Genomic DNA, 23,673 nt, shown 5'->3' on the forward strand with positions numbered 1-23,673 from the left:
AATAATTAAGTTTCATGAATAAAAAGATAACATCAAAGAAAAAAAGATTATCGAATGTCTGGACACTTTTTTTTTCTTTTGAATACGGATACGTTTCCATTAATAGTTCAACAAATCATGTACAAACGTTTTCAGAAACAAGGGAATCACTCCAGCAAAATAGGCGCTGTCTGGGAGGTTTATGTGCCACTTGGTTCGCAACCCTTGGACAATGACGTGGTGTAGCTCCAGTTGTTCTTGAGCAACGGTTGCGGATATGAGTTGTCCTCCTCATGTTTAGACTACGCCATTGGTGTACCACTGAAAATAGTATGGTTTTCCTACATGTCTAGCAAATAATGCAAAAAAAGAAAAATATTTACATCACAAACTTCCTAGTTGAAGAATTATCATGTCATCTGTGTGATCAAAGAACAGCTTCAGTGTCGATCTCCTCGAGCAGAAAAAGACTGCATGAAATCTGTCAGTTCTAAAGTATTAGTGTCCTGTTGCATTGCAACTACTGTTATGTAGCGCCATCCATTAATCTCTGTTCAGCAGCAATAGCAGCAGCTACAGAAGGTGGCAAATCCCTCAAGCTTCTGGCAGGCGTTTGATTTGCTGCTGCAACAGCAGGTGCCGATACTCTGAACAAGGACTCAACATCTCTAAGCGTCAGACATGGCTGATCTAGATTCTTTCTGTTCCCACTTATAAATGAACTTGTGTTCCTACTCCGATTCAGTTTATATATGCTTTCTTCAACAGTGTCTTTCACCTAAACAGGACCCCAAAAAAAGGGAAATTGAGAGATTATTTGGTATATAAAGAGACCTATACGTGTAAATGATCACCAATCGAGGCCAGCGGTTCGCAAACTATCAGAACTTTCAAATTAAAATCTTTAGATTTCATATATTTTGTTTTCACAAATATATATATACAAATTTTAGAAAGAATTATGTAACGTATAGAAAGAATTACGTACGATAAAGCGATGAACTTGAGTTTTATTCTTCTGTCCAATTCGGTGCACCCTACCAACTGCCTGTGCTTCCGCTGCTGGATTCAACAGTGGCTCGACTAGAATGACATGATGTGCTTCCAAAAGATTTAGCCCGTTAGCCCCATGCTGAATTAGGAGAAGTAGAACTTGGGCAGACTTGGTATTTGTTTCCTCACCAATCTTTTTATTATTTTCTTTTGCATGGCTTCTCTGTCCCTTGAACTCACTGATGGCAACTTGCGATTTCCTGCAGTGTGTCGCCTTGAGATCAGATAATCATATCACGGAGAAAGAGGATCTCCTAATTTATAGCACATGACTTAGTTCAGAATAATCACAACTATGACTGATTTTTACAATTTTATGCCATGTGTTGCATTCGACATGAATATACAAATGAGACCATTTTAAATTTAGCCATAGATAATGCAAGTAGATCCAAAACATCGAGCATAAATTGCTAGATTTAAAAAAAACTAAAAATGAAAAAAGCAAAGGATTTGAAAGTACGTTCTCATGAAGTTCTACTTAGGGGCAATAGCATCTTATCAAATTTAATCTTTTGCGTGGAAAAAAGTACACCGGCTGGATAAGCGATTTAATGATTCGCATTATCTGATAGAGTGCTTTATGGAAACAAACTCTCTATTAACTAGTTGCTTTATAATACAAATTGGAGATGAAATGTAGCATGATTTTTACTCTTAATATGACTTCAGCTGTCTGACGACAAACAGAAACAATAAGATCGGCAAGTGATTTTTTTCAAAACTCGAGCAAGATGATATATGCTTATATTTCCTTAAAAACTCAAGTAAAAAAATATAGGATTTTCAGGTAATTTAGTATATACTTGAGTAATACCTTGGATTAAATCATATGCCGGTTTAACACATTAAAATTGTATGGATAAATAGGCACCGACCTTCCTCCTTTCATCCTGACATAGCTTATGCTGTTGGTAGCAAAGGCATGCTGCAACACATCAAGGACATCATTCCAACTTGAGAAAACAAGAATCTTCTCTGTGGGATCAGTAGAAATAATCCATAAAATCCTCCTTGTCACTGCTTCGATCTTTCAAGAACAACCCATGCAAAGTAAAAAAAATTCAGGAATTTAATACTGCAAGGAAGTCCTGACATATAAATGACTGAAACAAGTGTGATCAAATTCAGCCCCCATTATTGTGTTATTGCTACCACATCCAAATATATCACTTGTTCCAAGCCATTTTAATGAATCACCACACTTCCCGACAAACAATTTTTTAATTGGGCCAGACACAAGCAGGAGAAGGGGAAAAACAAGAGAGAAAATTAATTATCTTGTGCTAAGCTTCTAATGAGTAGAGAAACCATTGTCGTGTTATTGTTAAATATACATTTACCTTTGTACTGTATGAACCTTGGACGGTTATAGAAACCTCAGATTTGTCACAATCACCACACTTTCCATTTTGCCGATCATCAGCATATGCGATATTTCCAAAATCAGTGGGTTGTCGACATGTTGGGCATCTTACCATGTTGTTATAAAATTTTCCAGCTTCAATCAATCTCTGGTCGGTCATTGCAAATAAGCCTGTACCAAAATGAATGAAGCGAGCATTCACATGAAGCATTTTACATGGAAATGCAAAAGATGCCAATGGATAAAATGCTGTCAGTGCATATAGGTTATAAGGTACTTAACATGCTGTGAATTTTAAATGTATAGGGAAAAATAGAAGAGAAATTGCTCAGCACACCATTGTGTCATGTAAAGATTGGGCACTTAAAAGGAAGTATGAAATGATAAAAGCATACATTTACAACACGTCACATGACCACATTGAAAAACCATTTTCTGGTTTCCAAGTTTCTCTTGACAAACTGGGCATGATTCTTCATCATCTGCTTTAGCTAGGAAGCCATTCTCCGAGATTACAGCAGCTTCGGTTACAGTTAAAGTATCCACGCTTTCCGAGCACGTACTTAGTTTGGATTGCACTAAACCCTGGCAAAGGTTAAGTACAAACATCAGCTTTTCACAGTTAATGTAATCTAAAGAACAGTCAAGACGTCAATTACCACAACTTTCACAAGACCACTGTACACAATTTTGTCAGTTCATGGGATTGATTGTTTAAGCAACAAAATTTTACTCTTACATCGCTGAAGTACAAGCTAGGGTACCATTCAAAAGTGTTAAGAAATCACGGGCAGAAATCAGCTTTAACTTCTGTAAGTTCCAACCACAGACCACTACATCAACTTTATGGATTTTTTTCCTATTTATACATGAGCTAATTCTATAGTAAGAGGGTTAATACCATTTTCCCATCACCCTCCCTTTAGGATAAATATATCAACTAGACAACTATGAACTACCATTGTTATGTAAACATATAGTACCACTTAAGACATCAAAATATCCTTTCTTTTCTTCCATTGTCAGTTCATTAAAGAACACATATCAAGTGGCCACGTCTTTTTCCATGGATCACTTCCACTGAAGAATCTACAGATGCCATCCAGTGATGGCTCTATCGCTTCTCTTCTTTCATAATTTTCTTTTCTAGTACAAGAATTGATTCCTAAGCATTCATGTTTGAATCCACACACTTTCTTAGTACAAATAACTGATCACTTTAATTGGGAGGAGAAGTGTAGGTCCTCAAACAAGGATTAGCTAGAGCCAACCGTTGGATTTTGTTGGTCTCACTAATTAGACATTGTTACCTTCAAAAAGCGAAGTTGCCCTTTTATCCGTGACAATGTAGCCAATGCTATAAATTTTTCACTAGAATTTTCAACACTTGCGATATCTAACTCTTCTGGGCTTAAAGCATCGATAGATTTATCATCCTCATTTTCTCTAAGGCGAAGACGTGAGGTCGCCATCTTTATTTCATCATGAGCTCGCAATACTTGTGCTTGAGAAATCGCCAAGGACCTTGCTAGAGCATACTCTTTGCGCATACCCTGAATTTCATAAATAAACAAATAAAAAGACGGTATGAGTTTCCAACCAAAATAAGTTGGGAGAAATGCATTCATGTTCAGTCATAGATAGGTATTATCCACATTGTCGTTGCATGTCCTTTTTTAAACTATAACACATTTAGAAGAAATTGACGTGTTCACATAGAAATGTATAGCTTCATACTTTTCAATGGCTGAAATGCTTTGTACTCTGATACATATTGAGCAACGAAATAAAAGTTCCCTCGCAAATTATAATACAAGAGCAAATATTGTAAAAAAAAATAAAAAACAAGTTCGCAACACTCTAGTACAAAACCAATTGATTCATCCATACTTCCAGGAGATTAAGCTGCTTTCTGGCTGCTGAAATTCTCTCTCTTCCTAAGAATCCTCTGGAGTTGTTTCTGATAGCAGTCATCACGACCTCCAAATCAGAAGGAGACTTTGAGACCTGCAATCAATTTCATTAAGACAATATAATGGCATAGTTTCCACTCTGAGCATGTCGAAGATAATTAACTGCATTCGATACATGCAAGTATAATATCTGAAAACCAACGGAACGAAAGTAGGAATGTAGCAAAGGAAACAATGTTTCGGAAGTAGATAAAGATTGTCGGCAATTTCTAGGACCATTCCATGATACTGATGAAGTATCTGATATATGAACGGACACTATCGTGTTCTTGTTCAACAAATAATGAAATTTTCCAAATAGATTCCCATTTAGACACGAAACTAAAAGATTGTTTGCTAAAACCCTTCGAGAAACAGACCCTCTAAACCCCTCCATGGCTTCACTCAAATACCTAGATAAACATAATGGGTAAAACCAGGAAGTTAGAGCTCTGAGTAATATGAGCAAATCAATTTGGCCAGAGTTCATTCAATGATATTTATTGCTATTTGACATAAATAAAAATTCAAACATAAATATTCAAGATGAGAAAGCTTGAAACAAAAAGGAACAAAAGCAAACTTAAACATCGCCTACCCTTCCCTACCAGTACAATTGGCCTCCAAAACCACAAAATACGAATAAGTTATATCCTGTAATAGTCGACTAGTATATAGTGATGCAGATTACCACTACGCACTAACACCATGAACGAATTTGTTCATAGGCAAAAAAAAAAAAAAAACTAATGGTAAGTTTAACAAAGCAACACATAGTTTATACCAGGGAAACATATATATAACTATTCTTCAAGTTCTGATATGACAGTTTGTTAAATTTGAAGATGCAAAGATACATGCAATTAAGATTTGAGAAGGCATATGGTACAGACCATCACTTTCTCCCCAACATCCCTTTTCTTTCCGTTATCTTCAGAGCCGGAAGCAGACAAATTTGAGGCCTTGTTAGGCCGTGACAAAGTCCAGTAAAAGTGATTCAGAGCAGACTTCTTCTTTTGAAGGTTAATAGCTTCTTCTACAGATATAATTGACTCTCTGTTATTGCTTTTGTTAAGGCGAAATAGCCTCGCTTCGTAAACCTGGTCAAGAGAGAATTTTGATCAAGGGAAATTCCAATATTACATACAGGATTCTCTGTCCATGTTAATAGTAGATAGCATTAAAATCTATATTTTAGGCATCTATCTATATTTCGCAATGTAAGGACGACTTTGTATGTAACTATATAAAAGATGTAAACAGAAGGAAGTGTCTAGATTGAAATTATTCGTTTGTATTGATAATTAGAAGATTCTTTAAACAATTAATTTTTAACTTTTGGGAAATAAATGGCATGAGCTTCAAGAAAATCGGTAACACTCCATATTGGTTCATATTTTGCATTCATAAAATTAATTCATAATTCATGACCAAAAATTGAAATCCTAAAAGCCTGGTTCTAATGGTCTTCGGATTGAATAGAAGAAAGACTAGTGCATAATTGGAAACCTGAAATATTTCATCCAACTCGCAATGGGTGCATGCAGGACCATCAAAGTCAGTATAGCATAAAGCACAGTGTCTCACACGAATAACATCCTCCTCCCTGGGATTTTCCATGGTTTCATCAATTTCCAAGAGTTTATTCAGCAAAGTTTTCCTCGACTCTTCTAGAGCATCCAAACCAGTTTGAATATGGTATTTTATAGTAGTTATGCTGCGTAACCTGTTATCCACACAGAATAAATCAGTAAGTTGGTAAGTTCATTTAATCTACATTTATGCTAATAGAAACACGTAATTCAAAAATAGCCCCAATCTCAAGACATTTAGTGTCAGTTTTTCCAATTAACAAAGCACCAAAAATGATATGGTTTTTCTTATACAAGTAAAGGTGAGAAAATACATGTCCAGAACCCTAGATAGTAAAAATACGTTTGTTCTCCATAACTCTCACTTGGGCTTGATAGTAAGGTGATTCATGGCATATCTCTCATAAATTCATACATTAGTTAAACCCAAATAACTTAAAGATCAAATTTAACACCGCCTTCTCCAAAGTGAAAGGAAAAGAGCAGATAGTCTACGACTGGGTATCAAGTGAGTATATATTCCTGATCATCATAATAAATCTGGATACCCCATTTCTAGGAGTGATCTTTGTTGGCAGTCCATTTTTCTTTGACCCTTTGTCCCTCCCCCCCCCCCCCCCCCTCTCTCTCTCTCTCTGTTTTTTACTTAGGGTTGGTTGGTTTCAGGTCAGGTCTAATGTGTCTTAATCTTTCATTTTAAATACCAAGAATCAGAACAAAAGATTCAAGAGTGAAAAAGAAGGCCAATAAGTATATAATATTTACTATGTCCATCGGTGTCAGATAGCAGTTTCACCCATTCTATTAATTTCCATTCCAGATACTTCTGTGGCCCAGAATTTTATATCCAAAAGACCATCTAATTCACTTTGATCATTAGAATAAAGGCTGAGTTTCACATTAGGTTGCATATGTAATGACTCGGTTAATGGAGAATGCAAAATTACTTTCTCAGTGAGTTAACGAACTTAAGTCCCATAACACAAACAAACAAAGAGTACAGAATATTCCCAAGCCCCTGTGCAACACAAACTCAAAACACCCAAGCTTCTTATTAAGATTCCTCATTATTTCAAGATGAGAAACGAATCATTTATAAAGATGTTTCCAGTTAATCTAAACATTCAAGACTAAAAATATAGTAAAAAAGAAAACATTGGTACATATAAATAAGAAATTACCATGATGGCCAGCTATGGCCTGAACATCACACTGGCATGTTAGTTAATGATGCAAGTACTTTAAAACCAGGAACTGAGATCATCACTAACCAGGCAGAACTTCTTGATTTCTGGGAAGCATCTGCCGAGAGAGTTTCTCCTATTTTTCTAATAAACTCATTAGCTAAATCCTTATTTTGCTCAATGTGATGTAGGGCTTCCAACCACCAAGTTGTATCCTGATTTTTCCTACCCCTAAAAGCATCACACAACTTCAAACAAAAGAGAAAAAATATCATTTAAAGAAAAAAAAATCATCTTTAAAATCAGAAGATACAGTGATGGAAAATGAAAAAACTTGAAGGAAAATAATGTAGTTCACTGTCATCCATGAGCAAGCATTTAAAGCATGATGAAAAAGACAACTGGTGTGACATGCTACTCTAATATGGTCTTTTATGAGTTTATTATATACATAGCACTAATAAAGATGCCACACCAGTCCAGAATTGAAACTCAGCCACTCCTAAAAATGCAATATAAATTTAAAGAACCCATTCTTACCAAAAAGATAACATGTAACCTAATCAATGTCAAAGGATCAAATCATTTCCCGTGATTAAGCATGACTTTCGAGATCTTGAAACCATCATACCTGTTCATGTGATTTCCTAAACTCCTGTTGAGCTGTGGATAACTTAACATAAAATACAGATAAGTATTTCTGTTTCAGATCTTCACATGTCGTCCTTGAGCGCTGGATGTTTGTTGATATATGAGGCCCAGAATCATAACAATTTTTACCATTCTTCAATAAACATGAGGAAATCTGAGGTGCATTATCAGAGGTTAGGCTGGGACCATCTCTGATCAATCTTCCTTTTTTCGCAGCGTTGTTTTCTTTTTTGTCAATATGACAAGTCCAGGTTAATTCTTTTGATCTTCCGGAGACAGAGTTATCCGGTATGCTGTCCACAGAAAGTGGCAATACTTCAGAAAGATTATGGTGAATGTGGATGTTCAACAGAGGATCCAAGCGAAAATCATCAGAATGCTCCTCGACTATAAATAGCGCCTCTTTATACAAAGATACAGCTTCTTTATAATCTTGCTTGATCATAGCTATACCTGCAAGTCCATTCAACGCAACAACTAATTTCCTTAGGGCATCCTCACCTTCTACTTTGGTCTTTCCAATGAGAACCTGCAGCAACGAAAATTCTTCTGTACAGTAATGATTAACTGAGTAAATCCCATGATCAAAACGACAATTTTGCCATCCATCACAAAACCCACCGACAATATTTCCTCCATCGTCATTGGAGACTTTTGTAAAGAGCGTAAACCAGAACTTCCCACTTGAGGATGACAACACGCTTGACGGAGCTTCAGGAGTGAGTTGAACAGCTTTGCAGCCTCTATATTGGTGATAAAACGCTCTGATAGGACATCATATGCAAGGGAACCTGACAAGAATATTCGAAAGATATAAGATGATTGATTCAAAACTGAAAAAGAAATAAAGAAGCATGCAAATAGCTGAACTTCTGAAGACCATTCTAAGACATAATTAACATGATCAATCATAAAACTCGGTAACCATTATTGAGCACCTGCTTCTTTTCCCTTTCTATCATGATCCTTAAAGGTTTCAATGACCTCTTGGGCATCATCCACACAGGTTTCATGTTGCCTCTGATAAAAGTGTTGTTCAATTGGAGAGAGGGAAAGCCAAGAGACGCATTCCTCCTGTGGCGGAAGTTCTAGCTCATCCCAAACAAGTGTTTTTGAGGAGCGCCACATAAGTTGTTTGAAGAAGTTGTGAGTAAACACCATGGCTTCTGCAACTCCCCTCTGCAAAATTTACATCAGAAATTTAAAATGATATCACAACGTGAGACCATCTAACTGAAACAATTACCCACAACCATAAACAGCAAACAAGACCATGAAAATGAAAAGCTATGATAACATGAAGATTAATTTAGTTGTTTTAATTCTAGTAAGGATAAAACCAATTTAAAAGCATCTGCTATCTTAAAATTCCCAAGTTTGGTTTGCTAAAATAAATTCCAAGTTTGGTCCTGATTGTTATGTTTTACATCAATGTTGATTGTCCTAGTCATAGTCATGGCAACGACAAATCTACCATTACTTCTGAAACTTTATTAGGTAAATACTGTAAAAGCTGGTTCAAATTATGTGAACTTATTTGATTATTATTGCAAAGTTTATTTCATGTCTAATGAATAATCTTATAATTAATAAGTTACTACAATAAATATTATATTAATTCTATCAAATTAAAAGCATGATCATACCTCGTATGGATTACAAATAACATCAACCCACCACCTGTAGGTATCGAAAGGATTTGCTTGGAGAAATCTCAAAAGGCCATATAGGTCATCAAGTTTGCGTTGAATTGGAGTTCCTGTTATACACCATTTATGCTTGGCATGTAACCGCAGTGCCAATTCGGTTGCAGCAGCAGCATTACCTTCCACCATTTGAGCTTCATCCAGACAGATCCTCCACCACAATACTCTTGTTAAATGAGTTGGAACAACATGGTATCTACCAAATTATAGCAGTTCAATTAAATTACACTATATGGATGCTGCAGTGAGCAAGACAATTTATAAAGCGTGCAACATAATCATACTCAAAAAGATCCAATATGCAAAATAATCATTTGTGATGAGAAGTTCAAGTGGGAAAGCTTGGATAATAATTAATCACCAAAAAGTAGAATAAATTAAAAAGCAGGACAAAACTCTTTTTCCTGGTACACAAACGGCCTCTCCAACTTAAAAGTGAAACTTCTCCCTAGTGATACTCAATTCTCTCCATTTTTGTGGCTCTTGCTCAGACCAGATTTTAGAAGCATTAATTACAACATAATCTTATCCTTTTGGAAACAGGCTGCCTGCATGTACTCAAGAAATTACCTCTTCTTGTATCTCATAAAGCGCCGATCCCCTTCATGTCTATCAGAATCATGCGGCAAATCCGTTTTGAGCACATCATAGGTTGTCAGGACAATATCAGCACCCAGAAGTTCTTCAATATCAATAGCAGGTTCATCAGAAAATGAGGTATATCTGGCGCCTTCATAAACACAAACTTTCAAGGATCCAGGTTTTGTGTGACTGTCAATACACAAATAAAACAATATATAGTAAGGGAGAAAGAAAGCATAACAGAGGCAACGAACGAAGCAATTGAACACTAGCTTCAGATCTCCTCCAGTCGTCTCATAAAATTTGTAAGACTGGTAATGAAACAAAATAATAAAGTGGAGAACAAAAGAAAAAGAAATGAACAATAATCGATTGCTACATGTTCTTGATGTCCTTCTGTTGAAAGAATCTCAGGGTTGAATTGTTTTGACATCCTCTCTTTCTCGATTGGGACAATACCGACTCAGTAGATTTCTGAAGCTAAATTAAAGAATGTGATAGTTGCCATCTCACAGCCCCAGCTCCTTAGTAAAGAGGCCTGGGAAAACTAACATCCACTATACTCCCAGATATAACCTACCACCATAAAATCCTATATCTACTTCAGATGATATAAATCAACACCTAAGGACTCGAATTGAATCAGCCAAACATTCAGAAGAACACTTTTCACGGCTGCATGGGTTAACATAATACACATTCAAGTAATCTTTAAGATATTATTCAGTTTTCATTCCAAAATTATACAGAAGTGATGCTCGTAAAAATGGAAAAGAGGCATTGCAGGAATTGTAGGCATGAGGAACAAATCCAGAGAAATATGTAAATGATTAAAAAACCAACAGGATCCCCAATGCTGCCAATCAAGCATTCTTCAATGCTAACTTTCTACAGAATCAGTAAAAAGAGATGTTTCTCCTTTCATCAATTCACAGTTTTTTCTACCTCGCCATCTAAGTGGCATCATCGCAATGCAGCCAAGTAACTCTTAAGATAAATTGGTTAGAAATCTACTGAATGAGAATAAGATGGATGACTTAATTCACGAAAGGACTCCAAGATATAAAATCTTCTCCTATCTATAATATGATTTAATTCATGAAGGACTCCAAGATGTTAAAATTTCCCCTGATACGTAAATATGAATAAAATCAGCTGACCTGACTATCGAACCTATAACATAGTGAGTTATGTTCTAAACAATTACAATACTCTCAGTCAACAGCTTCTCTAATCATCAACTCTGCAGAAAAGACTAGAATAGGCTCCAAGGACTTTTTGGCAGTAACCAGTAAAATCCCTTAAATAGTTATTCTACTTGCACAGATTACCTCATATTTTTCAAGAAATATTTTTAATCGGAAAACCTTCAAGAGCTTGTGCAGCTAAAACTACAACCAATTAATGAAAGAAATATCTCAGGACCTTGCCCATGTTTGGGATATTTTAAGAAATAGGTCATACTTGACTCGAGCCATGTATCACTTGCTGGAATATGTATTCCAAAATTCAGAAATAAGGTAACAAATTATAATCATGTGAAAAAATACTCTCTTAAAAACCTATAAGAAAGGTCACGATGAAATATTAAATAGTCAGGCCGAGCCTACGAGTGTAGAAGGAAAACAAGATTAAGTGAGTGCATAAATTAAATATATGAACGAAATTGAAACAGTCAGAAGCAAACAACTTGTTAGCAGATAAATAAACAAGTTAGGAAATTATTAAGACTCTATCCCCAGAGTCTTTGACATTATGCATCAGCTAGTTCCTTCCATATTCAAGACAATTAAAACGAAAAAAGTCAATAATAAAATTTAATCAATCAATGGTGATAAATAACTGCATGTTTCTTTTCACAGCAAGAGAGATGATCTATCAACAGAGGACAACATTAAAGAAAATCACATAGTGAGGAAAACAAAACCATCAGTAGAAATACTGAATACCCTAAAAAATAATGCTCCATATTCTATTTTTGTACCCAGTAACTTATCTATGCATCTTTTGTCCGTGCCTTCTCAGTCAAAAAAATTTTGAACAAGTTTTCTGTGGACATGTTTTGAACGCAGCAAAAAATGCATGGATGAGATTACACATGTATGTAGTAGACACGTGCATAAAAATGCATCAAAGATCACATAAAAAAGAGAGAGCTTAATGAATGCAAAGGGAGGTAAATTACCGAAGAATTTCAGCATGCCACTGATGCAATATAGGGGTTGGACATACAATAAGAGTTGCAGCTGTTTCAACTGGAGATTCAGTGGCTCGGGTTAGTGCTGAACACGTCGAACATACAAAATCACCAACCATCTCAACTATTTTGGCATTATTTTTTCTTTTTTCACGCTTTCTTGAGTTCTCCTTACTTTTTTCTATTTCAGCAGTGTCCCTAGATTTTGAAGCTTTTTGTTTCATTGAATACCCAACACAATCAGCATGTTGCCAAGCATCACAAACGTCACACTGCACCCACAAACCTTCATATCTATAGCTCTCAGTTACAGCACCACATAAACACTCTACACGCTCCCTCTTCAGTCTTTTCAAGTTACTCTCTCGAGACCCTTGAATTTGCATCATCTTGCTAGCATCATCAGTGACTTCAAATGATGGCATTCGATGAGCTAACATACAAGCTAGCAACTCAACAGTTTTCCCCAAGCCCATCTCGTCTGTGTTTACCCATCAGCAATGCAATAGAAGCAACAATAGGCATATCAATTACAACAATCTCCCATCAAAACATAAGAGTTTATATTACACCAAAAGCCAGAGCGACCTTACACGGTAAAATTACATTTCTGAAATTTCATTTAAATCAGAAAATATGCAATCATGGCTAAGGAACTGATCACATGCAGTGTCAAAGGCTATGTTTGGATTCACTTCCGGGGATGTTTTCTCTCCTTGGAAATGAAACAAAAATTGTCATTTCATTTTCATTTTCTTTCCCAAAAAAAGAAAACAATCAATTGAAATTTTTCTAAAAAATACTTTTACAGATGCGAGAGAGCGTGGGTTTTCTATGCTTCAGCTTTTTTTTTTCCTTAAAAAATAAACCTGCTAACCTTAGAATTGCTTCTTCTTTTTTTAAAAAAAGGAAAAACGAGCTTAATAAAGCGTTCTTTTAAACTGTGACATCTACGTCTAAACTGACCCTAGATCTACAATTGTATAAAAATGTTTTTTTCACAAACTAAATCGGACGTGTGACATTTTCCAATACAATTTCCAAATTCACATTTTAGGAAAGATCATAAACGAAGCCAAACACTACTAAATCTGTGATCGTACTTGTACCCTTAGATGCAGCAAAACTGGACTTACCAGCAAGAATTCCACCAGAAACATGTGATGAGGAGCAGAAAGGGTGCAAAGAAATATTCCCGCTGAAACATAACAAAACAGCATTAATTCAACAAATGTATTCTCTCCAACAATTCTGTGCAACGTTCGGTTGTAATTTTTATGTTTTGAGAGAACGTCATAAAAAATGATTTTGTAAAATAAAAAGCCATGGTTTATAATATTTTCCAAGGAGAGAGTTTTTATTTGTACTAGTCAACCGATGTGAGATTTTCTCGGTAGATATTATTAAGTTATGTTTGAATTGATATCTGTGTGAATGGAGGTAATAAGGGTGACTCTAAAATATTAAAATACAGTATATCTGATTAAAATATTATAGGTGAAAAGATCGAATTAGATGTGATGATTGATTGATTATGTTGAGAAGTGCGGAAATTTAAAGAAATATATATTTCTGGGGAAGGAATTAAAATTTGAAAATTAAGCAATGATATTTGCTTTTATTTTAAGGAATGGATAATGAGTTTGTTAGATGAGAACCAAACATTGCGCAGATTCTTTAGAAAAGTAGTCCAGAAAGAATAAGGATTTCACGATGGTGACATAAATTTCATAAATCTTCCCATTAACTCCTCCCAAACACCCACCCACCCCTTCTCTTTGTTTTCTTAATGTCTGTGTCTGTCTATATCCGTTTGCTGCTATCTTCCATGATAACCATGTGGAAAATACAGCTTAATTGAAGAAGTTTAAAACCATACGCTGACAGAGGGTTCTTTCTTAATGTTTCCATCTGTCTGTGTTCGTTTGCAAATTTCCTCCATGATGACAAAATACAGCTTAATCGAAGAAGTATAAAGCATCCATTGACAGTGGACAAAGGATTGGTGAAGCTTCATAGTTCAAAGAATGATCTAAATAGGACCAGTGCTCGCTCTAACATGTGCTACCTGAGACTAAACAAGAAATTGGTTTCCTTGGTGACCAAAAATACCTTATCAGAGCTATGTGCTACCTAAAACTGATAGGTCTCGATTGATATTTACTTAGAGCAATGCAGCGAGACCTGATAACCAATTGAGGCACTGAAAAGCAGGTCCAAAGTCTATCATCTCTGCCAAAGAATTAACTTGTCCACAGTGTAGTCAGCACATTAATACTCCAACCTAACTCAGATTCCACAATCCATGAAAGAGAAACTTGTGGATCATGAACTCAACAACGCTACGATAGGCATTTGATTATCAAAGAAAAAATATTTTTGTCATATTTCTCACTAGTACAAGCAGATTCTTTTAACCCAATTGCAAACCCCAACTCTTATATGCTTTACCTAAATTACCCAGTCAACCCTCATATCAGAAAAGTCTGATAAGGAGGTTCAAAGAAGGCAACTCAAGAGAGAAAAGAAAGGGAGCCATGTCCAATTTTTTACATCCAAAAAGAAAAACAATCATGGCAGAAGAAATTTGATATATTCATGGCAGAGAAATAAATTATTAGAAAGCAACAGTTCAGATTTCAGCAAGAACCCCAAGCAAATGAAATGGCTGAACCAGGAATACATTGGAAAGCAGTTTCAAAAACATCTTCACCAAATTAAGCTTGTACATAAATTAGTTTTTTACAAGATGTTCAAGGCATTAAGGACCTAGTTAATGAAACAATATCAAGAGTCATTCTTAGGGGAAAAGGTTTAGGAGGAACATACCTAAAGGGATTGTAATAAATTATTCGAGGTGTGTCTACCAAATTTATAGGCATAGATAGAGGAGTAACAATCTGCCTTCTCTCATTTCCACCTAAACATCCACAACCACCATTTTCTCGTTGTACCATCCAGTAAGCCGCCCGACGCTGGTAAGGTCGTAGCTCAGGAAGCAACTCAGGTAGGTGGTGATCCAGCATTGGTGCCTCCCTGCTCAAAAGTCATACATGTGGATCAAAGAGTATAATTGCAAATGCAAAAATGTAAACCATAATTTTTTTTTTGATAAGAAACATAATATATTAATGATTAAAAATGTAAACCATAATAGCTAATGACTAAACTTTCCATTAGCACTAACTTGGATGGTTTAATGGCTTCATAGAAACCTGAAACTTCAAATTTTGCTTGTTCTTTGGTCACCGAAGAATCAGTCTCCGTTCCAAAAGGTATCTCAACGTCCATGCTAGAAACGGCATCAGATCCATATCTGGCTTCTGAAGTCATAACTTCTGGGCGCAGCCAATCCATAACACTCATCATACTCTTTTTCCAAAGGGGCCTATTATTATCAAGCAGTGACTCGCACTCATTAAACATGCGCTCCAAAATTTCAACCCTAACACACATGGACATCATATCTTTCAAAAAACTGGTTCCTGAAATCGGCCGTATCGTCAAGAGCTTCAAACTAACCAAGTGAACAAGACTTGTAACTCCCTCATCTGGTCCATCAACATTTCCAGACACAATAACAACATCCCTCTCCAAACCATCAGTTACGCATTTAATCACAAACTCCAAATTTATACTAGCCCCGCACAAGACTGGCCAGTGCCCTAATTTTATCCGGCTCAGATGCTCCTTGACATCACTCAACCGAAACCTCAAAAAGTGCCTTGAATCCTTATAAATCTCTTCGCTAACTGTATAATCAAAAAACTCCTCACTCACCCTCAAATTTAATATAACGATTTCCGAAACATCATAATGCTCCTCCTCAGAAACCCAACTAGACCTATCAATTTCAACAAAGAATGGTTCGTCAACTTTGACAAGATCATCTTTTTTTAGATCAGAATTGTCATCATTCAATGCCACTTCATAATTGTTCCTTTCAAGAACTCCCACGGTTCTATGCGGCCGAACTTGCTTCCGTCGACCCATCACTACAAATAAAAATCATTCAAACAAGATAATAAATTTAGCAAAAAAATAATAAATTCCACAACTTTAACACAGAGAGACAAAGAAGAACAGATACCTCACAGTGTAAAACGAGTAAGGTTTAGTTTAAAAAACGAATTCAACAAAATTGCGGCAGTTCAACACTTTCACAAATGTAATTGTCGCATGAACACACAAACATATGGTTTCTATATATATAGACTACAGCGGTTCGGAGTTCGAGATTAAACCTGGCAATATTCAGATAATGGAAGCTGAGGAGTTGGAATCTTGGATAGATTCTGGTGGCCTCCGGCGGTGCTATAGATGCCAGGGCCGTCACCGGCATTGATGCACTTCGTTTTATCCTTTGTTTATATTTATTCGCAATTTTCTCATAAAATATTATTTAAATTTTCATCATTTTCAAAAAATGAGGGCATTTCTAAGATTATCTTAATAATAAATTAATTAGCTAACGTTTTAGAAAATTTTTAAAAAATTAACTCATTTCTTCTTATTTTCTCACAAAATTTACTCAAAAACCTTCTCACATAAATTTTTGTGTTTTACATAATAAAATAATTTAAAGTGAGTCTCATATAAGATCACGGGTCAACCCTATCGATATTCATAATAAAAAAATAATACTCTTAACATAAAAAATAATATTTTTTCACGGATGATCCAAATAAGAGATCTATCTCACAAAATACGACCCGTGAAACCGTCTCACACAAATTTTGTCAATAGGTTTTATTTTGAGTAAATCATCTATAAAATGATTTTAATTATTTATACCATGAGATCGGTTGATCTCATAAATTAATATAATAAAAAATAATAATTTTGACATAAAAATAGTTTTTTTTACATGAGTTATGTCAAATCGTAATATATTTCATTAAATAAAAAAATTTTTATAATATAATTTCATAAATCAATTTTATGAAACTTTTTTTGTTTTATCATACTCATTTGGTTTCTAGTGAATTTTTTAAACTAGGGGTGTCAATCATGTCGGGTAGGTCGGGTTTCGGGTCAACCCGTGAAATTTTTTTATTTTTTCTTCAACCCGAACCCGAAGCAATCTGAAAACCCCCAACCCGACTACGAACCCGTCTAACTCGACTCAACCTGCCTAACCCGAATTTTAAATATTTTTTAAAAAATTGATGATAAAAATTCGAAAAAATAAAAAATAATAATAATATTTTAATTTAAACACATGATAACAAAATTTCTGATTTAAATTTGAAAGTTTAATTGTAAAAAATTAAAAATATATTTACTAAAACAATAAACAATTATTAAAAAAATTAAATATACAAAATAAATATTAATTAGTGAAAAATTTATCATATAAATATACAATATATAAAAATATAGATAATAATTTTTAAAAAAAAAATTCGGGTCAACTCGTGACCCAATCCGATCCAACTCGGTAACTCGTCTAATATGGTACTAATCCGAACCCACCTAACCCGAACCCGAAAAACCCCAACTTGAACCTAATTTTTTTGTGTTGGATCGTGTCGGATTGACGAGTCGTGTTGTATTTTGACCCCCTGAGTTTTTTTTAGTGCCCAAATATTTGCTGGACTTGATACGGTGCTGCACGTTACACGTGTCCCCGCGGATCCCCACTCTTACCGGGCCAGATATTTTTCTGAATGCGGGATGCAAGTGACGTACGACATTGTTTTCAGTTCAAAATATGACAGACACAGTAGACTATAATAGAATCCTGCGAACAGATTTCGGCTTCCTCCGAACCTGAATTGAACTGATAGATAGAAAAGGAAAATGGCGGCGTTTACGGTTTTCAGAGGCGTGGCACACGGCGGCTTGCCTCTGTTTCAAAATTCTCAGGTCAAGCTATACTGTGTGTTTGTGTGTGTTTTTTTTTTTTTGGAGCTTTATGTCTAGGAATCTGAACTGATTGTTTGCTGATTTCGATTTTTTATTTGGTTACAGTTGCCCGTATCTGTATTCATATCAGGTAACCCAACGAGAAAGCTTCCATGTTGCCCTAAAAAATTGATTCTCATTGCTCGATATTCGCATTCGTCGCAGGATGCATTTACCTCTCGTCTTCAAGGTAATTTCCGTGATATGTAGTGATTAAAGGGAATACGCTATTGGAATGATTATTTTGGAGGGGTGATGTTGTTGGACTTTATTCAGATATGGCTCGAACAAAATCTCGAACCATAAGGAGTTTGGAGTTGAAACAGTGGTCGTGCATTTAGTTTTGAATGGGTTATGTTGCATTTCTTATTCCTTACTTGTCAAATGAGTTATAAGTGTGTGATTACGTTTATTGATTGGATTTTTTTAGTTAATGTTATGCTAGATGTATTGGCAGCTTGAGTCTAGAGTTTTTAGAAGACTGGACAATACTTTTGCAGTGTTTTAGTATAACGGAGCTCGTATGGTTCCGTCTTGCCACAGACCGCATTGAAAAGTTACCAAAACTCGTGGAGGATATAGTACAGACATCCATAAATACGGGGCCTCGCGGAGCTCTGAGGCTAGCTCAAGGTATACAAGCAGTGATTGGTGTGAGTAGTGAGTGGCTGGCTGATGCATCAAAGGTACTGATACATCAGTTTTTACTGTGATATCATGGGAGTATTGGAAGTTATCTGACTCATTCTGTACTATGGTTGTGAATCTATGTTGGAATTGATACTTGAGCATTTCAAGGATTAGCTGAAGTGTTTGTTGCATGATTGTATGTGATTTCATTTGGATCTACCTGGTTTCACCCTATTATGATTTCTGTTCTAGAACTTACCAGACAATTTATTATGGTAGTTATGAAAATTCTTGTTCTATTCTGGATTCAATTACCTAGATGTATCAAGCTTGTTTGGAATCCGTGCATGCAATCAGTTAAGTGTGGCTGTGACAATGAACCTTTAGCAATTATCATGTACTTTTAACCCAAGAAGCTGTGCTTTATACTTTCAGATAGCAAACACTTCCACTGGATTACAGACTGAGTTGCAATTTGGATTATTATCACCCCTTTATCTGAGGAAATTGTTTGAACGCATGGGAGCAACATACATTAAATTGGGTCAGGTAAATAAAAAGTAGCCTTGTCATAATGTCTTTCCTCCCTCTGTGTTTCTAATAGGATATGGAGCTGCGAAATCATGATCAGATTTCATTATCTACTGTATCTGCTTTCAGTTTCCCTAGTTAGGTTTTTTTTTCGTGAAGTTAAATTGCATCAAAAAATTAAGTCACTTTCACATGTTTCGATATATTATCAGTTTATAGCATCTGCACCTACGGTGTTTCCACCAGAATATGTCCAGGAGTTCCAATACTGCTTTGACAGAGCACCTCCGGTTCCTTTTCAAGAGATTCAAGTGATTTTGCGTGAGGAATTGGGCAAACCCATTGATGCTGTCTTCGAGTATGTTGATCCCACCCCTATTGCATCTGCTTCCATAGCACAGGTTTGTAACTCTATGTTTCACTTATGTGTCTTCATTGTCTGCGGTAGTTGGAAAATATGGTGTTTTTTTGCTTAAATATATCGAAGCAATGCCTTGAGAAGTATATTTTGATTTTCAGGTTCATGGTGCTAGGATAAGAAACACCAGAGAGGATGTAGTGATAAAGGTGCTAAAGCCAGGAATAGAGGATGTCCTTGTGGCAGATTTGAACTTTGTGTATGTTTTTGCTCGCATCATGGAATTCTTGAGTCCTGACCTGAGCCGAGCATCTCTGGTATGTTTCGGTGCTTGCTCGTTGGATGGTTTTATATATTTTCCTTCAAGCACGAGTATCTCCAGTTTATACTTGATGGATCTTTCAATGGCTCTAACGACAACCTTAATTATTAGTGTCTGACTGGGTCTCCTCGTACTACATACTTGTCTGATTTGAACTCTTATCATCTGAACAATTATGTTTCTTTCATCCCTTTACTACAAATCTTGAGGGATTATGGCTTTCAGTGAATCAAGCACGTGTCTCTGGAAGATTAGTTAAGTGTGGTGATGAGAGATACTTCTGAATATTTAACATACAAGTGCCGTCATATTTTCTTCCCATTTTCCCGAAATTCTTTTATTCTTGCAAACTTTTTCCTTAAATTGCCTAAATTTTTCATGTGATGCATAAGCTTGAATAATAGGTTGCTATTGTCAAAGATATAAGGGACTCGATGCTTGATGAAGTCGACTTTAAGAAGGAAGCTGCAAATATTGAGTCTTTTAGGAAATATCTAGAAGCTATGGGACTGACCAGGCAAGCTACGGCTCCAAAAGTGTACCAGCAGTATACTAGTAGACGGGTTCTCACAATGGAGAGGCTTTATGGTGTCCCTCTCACAGATTTGAATTCCATAAGCTCACTTGTGTCAGATCCAGAGATTTGTCTCATAACGGCCTTGAATGTGTGGTAGGATTCATGTCATGACTTGAATTTTTTCTCATAATTTATACAGTATAGTAACTGAAATATTTGTTTATGCATACAATTTCATAGGTTTGGTAGCTTGCTTGCCTGTGAAACATTTCATGCGGATGTACATGCAGGCAATTTATGGGTACTGCGCGATGGCCGCATTGGCTTTCTAGACTTTGGTATGATTACTTTTTTCTTTTTCAGTTTCTTTATACTTTTCATGATGGATGATCCTGCATAAGTCATAAGAATTTGATTCTTGAATTTACTTTTGTAGTTTGTGTAGCATTGTTCCTCTTGTGGAATCCGCTAGGTTTGCATGTAGACTTCACTAGAAAATACAGAATTCAATAGTTTTTGGAACCTTCTGTAGCAGCTCCAACTACCATTTTGACCATTTTAAGAATTCAAATTTGTATTTTCCTTTGATTAAGAATTTGTTTACTTGTCTGCGTCATTACTTTCTGTGCAAAGTTCCATTTAACTTCTAGAGATGCCACTTGCAGTGACTCGATGCTTTCCAGTGTAAATCAATAGCGATATTTACAATGAGACAGGAATTGTTGGGCGGATTTCCCCGAAAACATGGGCTGCCATGGAAGTATTTCTGGCGTCAATAGCAACTGAAGAATATGATGTCATGGCTTCTTCATTGATCCAGATGGGTGCTACGAACAAAGATGTAGATTCAAAGGCCTTTGCAAGAGATTTGGCAATTATATTTTCTTCTATACAGGCAAGAAATTTATATTGTAACAACATTTTTATGTAAAATCTATTGCAATTTGCTTTAGATTCCCTCAGTCATTATTTCCTTATTTATTTTTCTGTTTTAAAAGAGCATCATAGTTGATTCCCTACCGATCTCCTAATTACTTGTTACTTTGAAGACTTTTGACCTTGTTAATTTAACGTACAAGCTTGATGACTGCACCCACAAAAAAATGTTAAACTCATAAGTTTTCATTTTTTCTAGTCGTTGTTGACTAATGAAATTTCTTATAATTTCAACTCATGCAATGTGGCAAGTATTTGTTCAGGATTTGGATACAGAGATTGTTGTTGCTACGGCCAGAGAACCAAACAGAAATTCAACAGCTGTTTCTGCCAATCTTCTTGTTGATGACAGGCAAATGAATGCGCTGTTTCTTGATGTGGCAAGTTTTTTTCTTTTATGTGAATTCTTGCTTGCTTGCTTAATTTAGACACTTATGCTCCAATTGATCCCACTGAAAATATAGCAAAATGAGGGCAAGGGTTATTGGTTTTTCTTAATTTCCCAATATTTTTTATATACAATTAAACCGCTATTTTCCATAGAATCAAAAAGCAACCGATTCAACAGAAAATGAAATTTAGGCTCTTTTTAGTTCCACAGAAAATAAAGTAAATGATGCAAAGATTATATTGCAAGTTTTCTAGCTTTTTCAATGTTTTTAGTGCTTGGTTAAAAAACTGAGTTACTTTATTTTACCCTTTTTCCCTTGAATCAAGTGCAACCAATGTAATTACTCGAAAAAGGAAAGAACATGAGGAACATAACAGTTAAAAAGCATCTCCTCATTTCTCCCAGTTTGCTTAAATTTAGACGAAGCTTCTGGTTGATTTTCATTGAAATTGGATTAGAATCACAAAAAACAAGGAAAATAGTTTTCAGATTTTTACAGGTATAAATTTTTTGACTTTTTTTTACTGTAACCAAGTAGTTGAAAAGTCTTGTCTTCATGTTTCACCTATTTTCTCTCATTATTAATGGAATTATATTAATCCTCAATGTATTTTACTTCTGTATGCAATAGGTTAGAGTTAGTGAATCATATGGGCTGAGATTTCCCCGAGAATTTGCACTTCTCATGAAGCAGCTTCTTTATTTTGATCGGTACACACGACTACTAGCTCCCAATATGAACATGTTACGGGATCAGAGGATCACCATTGTTTCAAATAAAAAAAGCTCAAGCATATACCAGTGAGGCCTATTTTATTGGCTACTTCAATATTTGCTCAAAGTTACAATATGTCGATGATTGGTGATGCTCTACAGTATAATATAGTTCAACACCCCCGAACCCTGCACTCTCATCCTTGAAGAGCATGTAGGCAGAACCTGGGAGATATAGATTAAAAAATGCAGATTGTACACATACATGGAAAAGAAAAGCTTAATGAAAAATATAATATCTGTGTTTTATTTCATTACTGTTATCCATCGTTATATTTGTAGTGTTATTATATCACGTGTTTTTGGCACGTGTGTATAACACCGATCATGCTACAAGCTTTCAAAATTATGATAGGATATGTGACAAGGGTTTAACATAAGTGGGATACATGGTAAACCAGAAGTCAAGAAATCTACCCTTGGAGACTCTTGATCTAATATTAGAGTAAAAGTAAATTGCTCTGAATTTGCCCTGCCCATTTCTTCCTTCACGTTTGGCCATTGTTTAAATCGAAATTATTTGTAAGATGGGTGGTAGAATCAATCAGCCCTGTCTACTCCTCTCTGGGGCTTTCGAGGTTTGTCGAACACAAGCGTTGATAGAAAACTATCACTAAATAACTATCCTTTGATTTTGTATTGCATTATATCATGGCATCTGTCGGTCCCAAATGTTAACTTGTGTAAATCTCCTGGTGGTGTCATTATTTTGTGATTTCATTTTACCATGTGCTAAGAACCTTAATTCTTGCTTATTATTAGAAAAGGAAGAAAAAAATGAATGTGCAAAATATGTTTCCCGGTGCAAATGACATGTTTGTTTTGAACGACGTTACATAAACATATGTGAGAAACAGAGATGGTAAAAGTCATTTGATCTCCAAACGTCAATATCTTTCTAATCTCACGAAAGCTGGATGTAGTTATAATTTTTATGGGAAATTGTTAGCGTTGGGGAACCAACTGTAACTAATTAAGAATCTTCCATAAGCTGCAAAATTCTTGTTTGGTCCGAGACAAGGCAAGGACAATGCATCGAAATTGA

At 35.6% G+C, this 23,673-nt stretch overlaps 2 protein-coding genes across 6 annotated transcripts; one reads left to right on the top strand and one right to left on the bottom strand.

The window, feature by feature from the left end:
• Window positions 1–69: 69 nt before the first annotated feature.
• Window positions 70–16,642, bottom strand: LOC140807724 (uncharacterized). Of its 4 annotated transcripts, none has more exons than XM_073164686.1 (20): window positions 16,507–16,642; window positions 15,450–16,257; window positions 15,092–15,298; window positions 13,399–13,460; window positions 12,251–12,743; window positions 10,054–10,254; window positions 9,424–9,679; window positions 8,716–8,956; window positions 8,399–8,568; window positions 7,758–8,306; window positions 7,214–7,374; window positions 5,938–6,076; window positions 5,244–5,450; window positions 4,289–4,405; window positions 3,709–3,951; window positions 2,794–2,983; window positions 2,376–2,569; window positions 1,911–2,062; window positions 968–1,232; window positions 70–757 (listed from the first exon to the last, which is right to left on the bottom strand). In XM_073164686.1, exons 2-20 carry the CDS (start codon window positions 16,253–16,255, stop codon window positions 506–508), a joined length of 4,905 nt encoding a protein of 1,634 aa, XP_073020787.1. In that variant the 5' UTR covers window positions 16,256–16,257; window positions 16,507–16,642; the 3' UTR covers window positions 70–505. The 4 variants fall into 4 exon arrangements, with proteins under 4 accessions (XP_073020787.1, XP_073020785.1, XP_073020786.1 ...); XM_073164684.1 differs by having other exon boundaries at window positions 5,860–6,076; XM_073164685.1 differs by lacking the exon at window positions 16,507–16,642 and adding an exon at window positions 16,353–16,480 and having other exon boundaries at window positions 5,860–6,076.
• Window positions 16,643–17,936: 1,294 nt separating this feature from the next.
• Window positions 17,937–22,889, top strand: LOC140807312 (uncharacterized aarF domain-containing protein kinase At5g05200, chloroplastic-like). 2 transcript variants are annotated; one of them, XM_073164112.1, is made up of 11 exons: window positions 17,937–18,130; window positions 18,236–18,359; window positions 18,713–18,855; window positions 19,235–19,348; window positions 19,543–19,731; window positions 19,850–20,005; window positions 20,415–20,680; window positions 20,768–20,865; window positions 21,244–21,422; window positions 21,727–21,843; window positions 22,486–22,889. In XM_073164112.1, the coding sequence occupies exons 1-11, from the start codon at window positions 18,065–18,067 to the stop codon at window positions 22,657–22,659; spliced, it is 1,626 nt and encodes a 541-aa protein (XP_073020213.1). In that variant the 5' UTR covers window positions 17,937–18,064; the 3' UTR covers window positions 22,660–22,889. The 2 variants fall into 2 exon arrangements, with proteins under 2 accessions (XP_073020213.1, XP_073020214.1); XM_073164113.1 differs by having other exon boundaries at window positions 17,968–18,130; window positions 18,670–18,855.
• The last annotated feature ends 784 nt before the right edge of the window (window positions 22,890–23,673 follow it).

The sequence above is a fragment of the Primulina eburnea genome, chromosome 12 (assembly GCF_022965805.1).
Source record: "Primulina eburnea isolate SZY01 chromosome 12, ASM2296580v1, whole genome shotgun sequence".
In the NCBI taxonomy this organism is placed as follows: Eukaryota; Viridiplantae; Streptophyta; class Magnoliopsida; order Lamiales; family Gesneriaceae; genus Primulina; species Primulina eburnea.

Excerpts from the sequence above, each read along its gene's own strand:
- LOC140807312 (XM_073164112.1), top strand. The coding sequence starts at position 18,065 with ATGGCGGCGTTTACGGTTTTCAGAGGCGTGGCACACGGCGGCTTGCCT. Across the intron at positions 18,360-18,712 it reads ATTTACCTCTCGTCTTCAAG|ACCGCATTGAAAAGTTACCA; the intron begins GTAATTTCCGTG and ends GTCTTGCCACAG. Across the intron at positions 20,866-21,243 it reads CATTGGCTTTCTAGACTTTG|GAATTGTTGGGCGGATTTCC; the intron begins GTATGATTACTT and ends ACAATGAGACAG.
- LOC140807724 (XM_073164684.1), bottom strand. The coding sequence starts at position 16,255 with ATGGGTCGACGGAAGCAAGTTCGGCCGCATAGAACCGTGGGAGTTCTT. Across the intron at positions 10,255-12,250 it reads TGGCATGCTGAAATTCTTCG|TCACACAAAACCTGGATCCT; the intron begins GTAATTTACCTC and ends GTGTATTGACAG. Across the intron at positions 2,570-2,793 it reads TCATGTGACGTGTTGTAAAT|GCTTATTTGCAATGACCGAC; the intron begins GTATGCTTTTAT and ends ATTTTGGTACAG.